We start from the raw sequence: 12332 nt of genomic DNA, 5'->3' as shown, positions 1-12332 counted from the left end.
GTGTGTGCGTGCTCAAATGGTCACTGTTTCTCTGAGATTGCTTTCTACATCCTTGAAGCCAGATTCGCAGCCCAACTTCTTTAAACTACAAGTGTGTTTTACTTTCACAAATATTGGAAACAGAAACTTCTCCTGTTGCATTGAGAACCTTTACTCAACCCACTCATCAGAGACTTAAGTGTAGCTTTGGAGATTTGTATGGATGAGTGAAATATCTACGACACAGTGAGGCAAGGTTAAACGACATCCGTGTTTAATCGATCAGAAGATGGAGAGTGTATTAAAATGCCAAATATGTTCTAAACCCCCCTGCTGCTGCTATTTCTCCTGAGAGAATGTCAGCATCAAAATGCTTATGTGGTGGTGGCTGGGATCTTTCCAGCTGGTGTTATGTGGCTTAAAGCCACATCCTTATGTCCTTGCATAAAACATTACAGAGCCTCTGCTCTATGTCTCGCTGTCAGACTCAGCTAGGACAGCCATGCCTGGCTTAGAGCCAAGGGGAGTCAGCAAAGCATCGATTATAGGGCCGTTACAGACATTAATGTCATGGCCGTATGTTGTCGCTGCTGTCGATAATCTTGACCTGTGTACATCGCCCTGGAAATAATTTGGAGGGTCAAAATAACTGCAACAGTCGACCGAACTGATGAAGGCGTTAATCTTGAACAAGTTCTTCTCTCTTGCAAAATCTTTAAACACTTAATGAGCTCTCACTAACTATTTATTTGTCAGGCATTTATATTAATGTATTGACGATTATATTATTGTTGCCTTTACATGAAGTGTATAAATGAGGCTCTAGCTTCCCCTTTCTGTTAGATGCTACACATACATCCACACACTGCTCTCGGAGAAGTTGAATTTACAGAAAATGCAGAGCGTGTCATTACAGTAACTGTTGTGAAGATAGGTGACACATATTCCACAGGAGGTTGAACGTGTTTGTCCAAAACCTCCCGTAGTAGTAGTTCACAAAAGATCCGGGACCTTCAAAGACTAAACATGTTTTACATTATTTTCATACTCATCAAAACATCCAGTGTCTCCTGGTTGCCTACGCATTCATTCAGTTTTTTCCTTAAATTCGCAAGTCTGCAAGTTCCTCATTCTACTGTTCTGCTTTCCAATAGCTAGTATTGTGTTTCTGTCAGAAGACTCTTTGTCCTTCAGTTTATTATAATCCTACAAAGGTTGGATTGTAATAAACCCTCATTTCACTTGACTTAATCTGTTTGGACAGTTGGGGAAATGATATTGATGTTGTTGTGCAATTTCTACTGGTTGAGAGGAGCAATCAATGATCTTGGTAAAGATGATTTGAAGAGGGGAATAAAATAATGCATCTAGCAATGGCTCAAGGTGTAATGACTCAGTTCTATAGTTGCGTTAACTCAGCCATACCTCAACAGAAATGGTGACAGATCTGAAACGCTCCAATGAGCTCCTGACAAACAGCTGTGTTTTGTGTTTAGGTATGAGAACATACAGAGTATGACTATTTTCAGCATTGTGTATACACACACAAAAGACACACAAACACTCAAATTCTTCAAAAACAAATTAATTTTCCCCACCCTCTCTTTTCTTTCACACCCCCACCCCTCTCTCTGTCCTCCTGTCCACCAGGTCTCAAATCAATTATGAAGAAAAATGGTGTTGCTGACAAGCAAGGGAACAAGGGAGCCAAGAAAAACCTGAAGTTTGTTGGGGTGAATGGAGGGTAAAATCTTCCTTTTGATCATGATGTGATTCAGTTTTTCTGTGCATATTAAATTGAGTCCATTAATGTTTTGTTCTTTGTGGAACTGAATGCTATGTTCTATTTTATCTTAAGACGATTCAAGAATTTCTTCCAATTTCAGAGTTTTCAGGTTTTATGTGTATGAAAATGTGCAAAATGTTGTCTGAGTTTGACCACAGCGACTGTGAACTAAGTCAAGCTGTGTTTCACACATCTGTTTAATGCTGTTAGTCGTCAAGGCTGACTTGAAGACACACTGCCCTGACTTTGACCTCACTGCTGCTACTTGGAGTGTGAATGTGTGTTATGTGATGAGTGTGCATATTTTTGTCAGTATTGACATACTTCAGTGCTTTGTGCAAGCATGCTTATGTCGGCATTTTCTGATGCTGGATGCAGTGTTTGAGTGTGTGTGCGTGCGTGCGTGCGTGTGTATGTGTGTGTGTGTGTGTGTGTGTGTGTGTAAGCCGATGAATTTTAAGTATGTAGATGTAGTGATTGGATGAGCAAAGGTGGATCTCAAAGTAGAGAGATTATTCTTTCTGGCTGCTGTAATTATAGGTAGCTCTCTGGTGTTACAGTTATAACATGAAAGCACCTGTATAGACATACACACTCACTCACTCACTCACACACAGCCCTGTTCAGACCTGGCATTAACATGCGTCTTGGGTAATCCCATCACAACTGACAGCTCTAAGTCCATCTGCTCACATCTTGCATTAGAATGCATCTACACATGTGTCTCGAGTGACCACTTGTGATCGGACCTCACTTCCTCGCTCTTGATTTAAACATAGACATAAACATCAGAAGTTGAGTTTATTATGACGTTTTGGAAGTAGATGCTTACAATGTGACCATGAAGACACTTCTGTCCTCACAATATGAAATAATAGAAGACATTGGCCATATGGCCCGTCCCGAGCAACTCAGGGACGGCCCTAATGAAACATTGAGGCACACCTGAAGCATTTTACTTGTGTCTACATTGCCTCGGTGGTATGACCTCCTGGCCCATCCTGAGATTCATTCCCGTGTTCCTGTTCTTACATTCCTGAGCTTCACTGTTTTATGACCTGCTCGCCTTTGCTGTGTTTAGTCAGAGCTGTGGTGAAGTCTATTCCTTCCTCACTGTGTTAGAATGATCTGCAGACATAACCTAACTCACAGCCATTCTCCACAACAAATAATGAATTATCATTCATTGTATTGTTGGGAGCTGCTCCTTTTATAACCATTAATAAGTTATATAAGATGGTCCACATCTAGTGAATCTCTCCCGAGTTTTCAACTCTTGTTCTTGACAATAAATATCTTTCCATCTCAATGTTACAGATGCTATTTAAAATGAGACAAACGTGTCAGACAACAATATTTTCTTTGACTATATCTTTAGTCTTCTGCCCACACCAGGAAGTGGGCTGTTGTTTGCATTTCTTCTCTTTGGATGGTCAAACCTATCTTTTTGCTCTCCCTTGAGCTCCTCTGGAATCCAGGGAATGCTGTGGCCTCTGAACACCTCTTGTGGTGTGTGTGTGTGTGTGTGTGTGTGTGTCTACAAATAAGCATGAATCAGTGGCATTCAGTATAGGACTTATCTGATCATTGGCCTCACAGAGGTTCCTTCATGATACACACACACACACACACAAAAAAAAAAAGTCATCAGCCTTTCCTCACCGAACAAAGTTGGGTTTTGTCCACGCTTGCGAATGTAAGTGTGCAAACATGCCTATAGATTTTCATGTATATGTTTAACTGTGTGAAGGATGTTTTGGATATGTGGGCCAAGGTTGCATTAGACAAGCATCTTTTTCATGTCACGCTTGAGGTCTCGAGGTCTCGAGGTCTAGAGGATAATGATCTGTTTTTATTTATCCAGCCTTGGCGTCTGTTGACTTATCGGCTTTCTTATTTGTTTTTACCTGCTTAGGTCTTTCATTGATGTGGCTGCTTCTGTATCCATGTCTAATTTCTGTACACATTACTTTAATTAGTTAAATGTTCCAAAGCCAATGACAGACCAAATGTTGTCTGTACTGCATCATTTATAGATGGATATCTGTTAAGCGAGAAATTATTTACTCACTTTTTAGGTCACCTTTAGGTATTCAACACAGGTGGAGTATGCAAAAGCTTTATTATAAATGCTATAATGTAGATAATTTTAGTGTCTATGCCCTATGAAAATTGTGCATGTCTACTTGTTTGTGTCCACCTCCAGCTATGAGTCGACATCCAGCGAAGAGTCCAGTGGTGATGAGAAGTCAAAGGTCGAGGTAGAGGAGGAGGAGGAAGACAGCTCAGAACCAGAGGTCGAGAAGGAAAAGGAGACAGAGCCTCAGCCAGCAGACACGGCTGAGGAGGGAGCAGCGGCGCAGCAGAAGGATGCAGAGGTCTCCACTGAGGGAGGAGGTGCTGTGGCTGCAGACAAGGAGGGTGAAATAGGCCTTCTGGATGTAGAAGGCAGCCAGGAGCTCCTGGAAGAACAGGCTGAAGGGTGAGACCGACAGTGAAGCTTCATTCATACTTGTCAGGGGTTACGCCGTAGCTATGGAGCCAATGCATGTTACCGCTGTATAGAGATAACACATGGGTACCCAAATAACTGTGATTGGTCAGCACTGACTTCTTTCTGTGGCTGGTACAGATGTTATTGATAGTGGAGAATACATGAGGCAAGTTTTTTTAAATTTTTTTTAAAGGCTCGGGAATCCTTTTTTTTTCTTTTTACGTCACAAAGCAATCTGAACTGCATACCTTCTGCTCACTGTGACCCACACTCTCCATCACAGTGAATGAAAGAAGTAATAAACAAGCTTGACCTTTTCACTGCAGCTCATATGTTTTACTCTTTCAGCGAATGAAAGAGTAAAAGTAAACAGAGTCAATCCAAGGAATATAAAGTGATTAAAGCACGATGCAGCCACATAGTTGATAGTGTGTGATATATATATATATATATTTATACAAGTAAGTCAGTGCTTTGTTCTTTGTCCAGCTAAACTCTATATATTTTATTTCACACGCACACACACACACACACACACACACGCACACATTCAATTAAGACACAATCATACACTTACACTTTCGTACAACCCTTCCTTACCTCTTAATATCTCGCACAGGCTCACACGATAAGCCTCTGTTTCTTACACATACACACTACATGCACACTAGTTTCCACATACATCATTGTATGTACATTGCATAAGCAGGAACAACTATGCACTCCATATATGCTGCTCTAACTCTAATTGAGGTCTCAGACAGTCACATTGATACACTTCATTCCCCAACGTGCTCGGCGTCAAGAACAAAAAGCAAATAAGCACCAGTGTTGTCCTTCCTGTCTCTGACTTATCACTTATCTGTCTCAGGCATGTAGACAGGATTGAGGGCCCTGGGGCCAGACAGTAGATGGGGCCCCTGCAAGAAGGCAGGACTTATATTAACTCATCACTCAGCACCTGTCTGATGAAGGGATCTTTTACCTTTGGCTTTCATCTCAGACACTATTTACACAATAACTAATGTAGCCATATTTTAGCCATATGTTAGGGAAAGAACATATTTGGGGTGTTTTCATTTACATTTTAATAAAAATGAAAAATATTTTAAAAAATAGTTTGGGGATGGATACAAAAAATAAAGACTTACTGTGCCATCTGTTCTTTGTTTGCAGGGAGAACGTTGATCAAGGGTTTATAGATGCCTGCCTCTATGTAAAAGACAGAATGGAAGAGGTTTCATCACCAGATAAAGAAATGGTAAGAATTTCTTTTGGCTGTCGTTTTAATTCGTCAAATCTGTGGAAAATAATTTATTTTATTTTATTTTATGTACTTTATCAAATCTGATTTAACTGTAAACAATGTTTTTGAGGTAAAATGATTCAGATTCTTTCTAGATGTTGTGTCAGAGCTCTTTGACTTCACTGACTACAATAATGTGGTTTACCGTGCCGTTGCTTAGGCTGAAAATGCAAGCTGCTCAACAACCCAAACATAAACAATGTTCATGAAACAGTCAAAAGGCTGCCGCAGGCTTTATATAGTTTTACTTCTTCCTCTCTCCCCAGCGTCAGGTTTTAGTGGTGCTCTACCAGGAGTGGTTCAAGATCTCCAGTCAGAAAGATTCGCAGGTCGATACCGTCAGATTATACTTGAGACAAGTGGGCTTGACCACGCCCACTCTGCTGCCATACGTAGTGAACTTGACTGACGGCAATGGGAATATGGCCCTCCACTACAGTGTGTCGCATTCAAACTTCCCTGTGGTCAAACTGCTGCTGGATACTGGTGAGAGGAAAACACACACACCGTGACACATACAGCTGAATGAACCAGAGGAGCTTAAGTACAGAATTCACCCAAGAAAAGTGTCTTGATAAAGCAGTTGGACCCTGCCAACAATTGCATGAAATGCTCTCTTTTACTTATTCAAACATTTGTGTGTTCAGGTCTTTGCGAGACAGACAATGTGAACAAGGCCGGCTATACTCCAGTGATGCTTGCTGCACTGACGGCTGCTGAGAGCTCTGATGACCTGGAGGTTGCACAACAACTGCTGAGACTGGGTGACGTCAATGCATGCTCCAGACAGGTAATAAATATATATATATATACACATACACATATGCCTGCACTAAATCATTGGGTCCATTCAACTGACTGAATATTTAAGGATTTGCTCTGTTGTCCGATGTGTTGTTGTTGTACAGGAAGTTGTATTTCAGGCACATTAAGTCTGGGGATTTAATAACTCCTCTGGGGAAATCAGTGCATCTTAGGATATTTTCACAAGTGGGTCACTTTACAGGAAAACACCATCATGTCAGCGATTCTTTCTCGACAACAAGGACATCTACAGTGCAAACCAACCAAAAATGTACAAGCATGCTCGACTAGAAAAGCATGCTGACGTGTCAGGAACCCTTAAGTGTAATTATTGTCAATTTGTTTTAATTGACCACGGTACTGCACTTTGAAAAGTGCAATATAAATAAACCTTACTTACTTACTTAAGTGTACCATTTGCACATGCATTAGCACTGTGTAAGAAATTAATCTTCATGCAGAACTGTAAAACTGAACTCCTGTGAGACTCCGTATACAGAAACATAGTCCAGATAAAAAGATTGAATTACACAATATATACTTTACTCCCCTTGTTTGCACTTTCACTTTCTTTTCCTTCTCTCCTACTTCCTCCCTCATCTCCAACCCTGCGTCTCTCTACCTGCCCCTCATAACTTCCCCCTCGCCGTTTAATTGTATCTCTCACTCTTTCTCTAGGCGGGCCAGACGGCACTCATGCTTGCGGTGAGCCACGGCCGCGTTGCCATGGTAAAGCTGCTCCTGAGCTGCGGTACGGATGTAAATGCCCAGGACCGCGAGGGCTCCACGGCCCTGATGTGTGCCAGCGAACATGGACACACAAACATCGTTCACATGCTGCTGGAGACGGGTCGTTGTGACACCGGCCTCGTGGACAAGGTACACTGTTGTACTACAAAGTTTAAATTACACTGTCCACTGGACTGTTTCACCTTTCACCCAAGATGGTGCTCTCTGTCGGCAAAACATAAATATACACAAAAGATGATCACAGCTTCATTGAAATGCCTAGCTCATGATGGCTCACACACATACATCACTAGGCCCGGTTAAGGCATACAGCATACAGTAGCTGTTGTGGCCCACACATATAGATGTATTGTTCAACCTAGCACATTATTGATTTCTCTAGATGGTCGATACTCCTCCGCAGTCAGAGAACGCCATAACACGACTTCAATACTGCTGCTCATAAGCCCCGCCTCCACGCCGGCATCAAACTGTGGGCTTTGAGTCTCGTTCCCAAAGGAAACAAGTATTACCACTCCTTATTAAACATGTTGCTGCATCTAACGCTACTGTAACATTCAAGCATTTCGGGAACTCCTTTTCCTGCCCAGTTCAACGCGAGGACGCAATGTTAGCCTAAATCATGAGGAGTCTTCAGTGCAAGCATTCTGTTTGACCTGGATTTGATTTAATCACGTAGATACCCAATATTAATCTATACAGGGCCTCTGGTAGATTATTTATGTGACTCCATGACAACACAAGAGCTTGCACTATATTTAGAGCTAGTCGAGGACAGACATTATCTTAAAACTGAGGAAATAAGCAGCACTGGCAAGCAATTTCAAATTATACGTGAGTAAGTCAAACGGTTTGTGGAATTTACAGAAACTATAATACACAGGATTCACACTGTTTTGAGACGTGTGTGTTCCCATGAGACAGGAGGTCTCTCTCTGTGTGCAGCATTGTCTGTTCTAGTTTGCTCTAATGTCTAATATTGAGACTTTGATGAAAATAATAGAAGAGGAAACACTGTGACAATGATGCAGCAAGTTACAAACAGCATTATGGAGCAAGTTTCTTCTTTCTTAAATCGATTTAGTGTCGAGCACACGCAACCAATCTCAAAACCTCTACCAAGACGGATTTAGCATTATTATGTTTGATGATTGCGAGTAGAGCATGGCCCTTAGTAATGACTATGATGGGTTTTATGAGAGATAGCAACACATATCTGAGATGTTGAGGAATACAGCAACTGAAAATATCTTTGTTGCAGAGGAGAACGTGATTAGATCAGATTTACAACGTAACAAATCATAATCTCATCTGGCATTTCAAGAAGGAAAGAAATGCTAAAAGCTATTTCCAGATACTGAACTCAGCTCATAAAATGATGTTAAGTAGTATGGCCTGCATTGAGGCAGTTGCAATAAATACACATGAACTAACACTGCCACTGTCAGGATAAGAAGAGTCACTGCAATGATCTTTGACTTGAAACTGTGACGTTCGCTTCTGTTTTTCCCCAGAATGGACAGACGGCGGTGACGGTGGCAGAGGGCGCCTCCCACCAGGAGATAGTTGACCTTCTGAAGGCCCGAGCTGAGCCTCGAGCCTCTGAGCCCTCGTGTACAACGGACCTCCTCTGAACCGGGCGCACACTGATATCGCCAAACAAACTCCAGATCGCCAACCTCCAACACTTTCTGCCCACTAACAAAGAGGGAAAATGAATGAAATTAAGTGAATTAAAGACGCAACGACTCAGTATGTCCAGTAAAAAAAAGTGGATAAACTCTGTTAACCGTGGATCTACATTCAACCTCGGAGACTGGAGTGTACGCACACATTTTTCTTCTTCAACATCTCTGCCAACATGCTCCGTGGGTGTTTATGGATATGCTGCACTCAGCCACTCAGTGGACAGACAACAGACGAGGCTCGGTCGATTTGATGATAAGGCATTGCCATGGTGACAAGCGTGATTGACAGCAACGTAGGGGACATTGTGAGAATTTAAAAGGGCAGCAGGGAAGGACGGACTGGCAAGTGGATGAAGAGATGCTCTGGCAAACTGCTGCTTCTTAACATTTAGCTCTTCAAGCAAAATACTAAGCACATTATCTACCTTTCAAATATATAATATTAAATATGACATCATTTCTATTTTTTCCCTTCGTTGGCATTATTATTTTCATATTTGGACAATATTGAGAACACAGTATATGTAGAATGTTATTCTAACGTATTATAATCATACACAAACTTTTTTCTACTGCACTTTTTTTATTGTGTTTGTGTACGTAAAAAGTCCTCTCTAAGAAACTATTTATCTCCAAAAGTGTGAATTCTAAAAAAAAATGTTATAGAATTATAGAATATGTGAAATTTCCCATTATTCAGTGGATATTTGACAATATTTATTGTATTGTTTTTGCCATAGTAATGATGTTTTTCACATACAGGATAGGTATAGGTGAATTATTGAAAAACCAAATGGTTTAGTTGGAGACAAAATGTTTTCTGTTGGACACAAAATAAATTAGTTTTTATAACCACAACATAACCAGATAAAAGAATGACAAACGTTTTCAAATAAGAAGATTGTACAGTTCAGAAGGTGCCGCATGCCAATACACAGTTAGTCCCCCTACTGGCTGGCTTATAATACTAAACAAACAACAGTATGTTGTAATACTGTCTGCTTTCATGATTAACATCTCTCTCTCTGTCTCCCTCTCTCTCTCTCTCTCTCTCTCTCTCTCTCTCTCTCTCTCTCTTCGTCCCTCAGTCCAAATGTAATGTATGTAATGTTTGCCTGCTCGTTTCCAATCAAATCTTGTACGCAACGGCTACAAAATGCACAATGAATGTCAGGCTGGCTATGATACATTCCAAGAAAACAATGTAGCAAGTCGAACTGCACTGGCATGGATCATGGGACTAACAGAGACAGGAATGAGTCTTGTATTGTACCATGTGCGACTAAAGACACTTAATCTTGACAACAAAGATCTGATCGGCCTGTCTTCAAGTTACTAACACTGGTTCACTCTGTTCATATTTCAAAACAATATGTTAAAACCAAAAGTAATTTCATGGCAACAGTCCGAAAAGAAGCAATATCAATAAAATACAAACTTTTAAATCAGCAACAATAGGGGGATGGGCTTTGGTCCTGTTTCAATCAGATGACCATATTACATTTTAGAGATACAAGGGAGAGTGGACGTCTTCTTCTGTTTTCCACAAACGCACATCCATGTTCCTAAAGAAACTTTAAACAGGAGCACTGGTCTGATTCAATGTTTACAACTTAACAGCTCCCCTTCAGTGACCCCTGTAGAAAACCCCAAAATGTCCAGCAGGTCAGGAAGTTGACAGAAAACAAAGGATCGAATAATTGTAGGGCATGTGCTCGACACATGATGTTGTTGACTAATCAATTAGTTGATTTAATTGAAAGATCTGGAAAAATCCACAAAGACTCGCACAAAAATCTTTTGTTTTGCAGAGTATAGTTATGTCCTTCTCTAGTCAAACATTCCTCTAGATGCTTGTTTCCTAGGGCTGCACCCAATTAGTCAACTTATCGGTCGTTTTGCTCTTAGTAAGATTTCTTTAGTTGTTTTTTATGCTTTTCACATGTTGAATGACTTATTTCCAAGAATCCTATGATGACAACTTCATCATGTTTTGAAAGTTGACTTTTAAATCAAAGCTTGAAAAGGGCTAGTCCAGCAATTTAGTACGGTGCATTTTCATAATCTGGAAGCAGAAGAGGCTGAGATATGCTTATTTTTAGTCCTTATTATGATTCAAGCTCCACAAACACTGGATACACTAATTCCTGCCGGGTAAATGTCCATGTCTTTCCAACTTCATACCTCCAGATGGTAGCACAGGCTGTTATGAATATTTCTGATTACTCTGTAGGAAGATCCCCCAGTGAAGACATCAACCTGTTCAGTTTCCTGTTCAATGGGGTTTGCTGGGGTTACTGAAGGTGGAATTTAAAGGTCAATACCACTTATTTTAACAACTGCCATATGTGATCTATGAAGGTCCAGTCAGATAACAAGTCACTCTCTAAAGAGGAGAGCTTTTGGTCCAGACATTGCCATGCCGACAGTTTCTAGTGCAGTGTCATCTTACCACTGATGCTGCACCAGCGCTCTCTTATTCCCACACACTTTATTTTATGGATGCTAACATGAGACTATATAGATTCACATATAGAAGGTATCTTGATTATAGAGTAGTCTATACAAGGACTGCATTTATTCAACAATGGGATGTTTTCAACAGTGGCTTAGTAATTAGATCATCATTCATTGAGTCACAGAGGAGCACAGATTTCCTCAACAGTGAGGCTGCATTTACACAGGTTCAGAAGTACTTTCTTTGAACTCAGTGCAGCACATCTGATCACATGTGCTCGTCTGTATATTGAGGGACGTGCATTAGAGTCTGTGTAGCTTCCCGTGTGTCAGACAGCTAAAGGATGATCCGGTCTGTGCTGTTATGAAATATCTGGTATATCTGGTCTTCCGTGCCTGTGTATTAAGTCTTAAAGTAAATCACATCCATATGTGTAATCCAGTGTGACCGCAGATGTAATATGGTGTCATTACTGGCTCAACACCAAAGAAGTGAAATCAAATCAGTTTCACATGGGGTTGAATATATATACAGTATATATATATATATTGTTTCATTTGTTCCTGTAAAGTAACCGAAATACATGTACATACAGTATTGTGAAAAATATATACAAGTATTGTCTGACAGTTTGCTCTATAAACGATACAAGTATTTATTCCAAATGCTATATTTTTTACCATATACAGTATAGTATACTTATGTATGCATGGACCAATAATCCAGTGATTGGGAAGGGAATTTGAATGATTGGAAATGATGCTGAGTGTTCCCTGATGATGTGATTATTCAGCTTATCTTTGATTGGTTGAGTGGTGTAGTACATGTGTGATGTGGACGAGGTTTTGACTGTGTCATGTGCTCTATAATACGACCTTTGACATTCGTGGGGAAACTATAAAGCAGATTTGTCACTGCCCAAAGCTATACAGGCAACAGGCATAAGTCTTTGTGCTTGACAGAGTCAAATGTAAAAACATGTACCTCTCTGTAATATTCCTTGTACAACAGGCTTACATGTGGCAAACCAGAGAACTACTTCTAAATAAATAAATATGAAGAATGAA

The 12332-nt window shown here is 40.5% G+C and overlaps 1 protein-coding gene across 3 annotated transcripts in view; it reads left to right on the top strand.

The window, feature by feature from the left end:
• The window catches only part of kank4 (KN motif and ankyrin repeat domains 4), a 60447-nt gene extending 48115 nt beyond the window's left edge, over positions 1 to 12332 (top strand). For all 3 annotated transcript variants that reach the window (XM_034531321.1, XM_034531320.1, XM_034531319.1), the window contains exons 4-10: positions 1630 to 1723; positions 3972 to 4247; positions 5436 to 5520; positions 5832 to 6051; positions 6213 to 6355; positions 7048 to 7248; positions 8634 to 12332. In XM_034531321.1, the coding sequence (XP_034387212.1) occupies positions 1630 to 1723; positions 3972 to 4247; positions 5436 to 5520; positions 5832 to 6051; positions 6213 to 6355; positions 7048 to 7248; positions 8634 to 8753 (1139 nt within the window). In that variant the 3' untranslated portion in view covers positions 8754 to 12332. The remainder of the gene's footprint in view (positions 1 to 1629; positions 1724 to 3971; positions 4248 to 5435; positions 5521 to 5831; positions 6052 to 6212; positions 6356 to 7047; positions 7249 to 8633) is intronic.

Source organism: Cyclopterus lumpus, chromosome 4 (genome assembly GCF_009769545.1).
Source record: "Cyclopterus lumpus isolate fCycLum1 chromosome 4, fCycLum1.pri, whole genome shotgun sequence".
Lineage (NCBI taxonomy): Eukaryota > Metazoa > Chordata > Actinopteri > Perciformes > Cyclopteridae > Cyclopterus > Cyclopterus lumpus.
The sequence above is the reverse complement of the archived record's forward strand: the minus strand, read 5'-3'. Positions and strand labels throughout refer to the sequence as shown.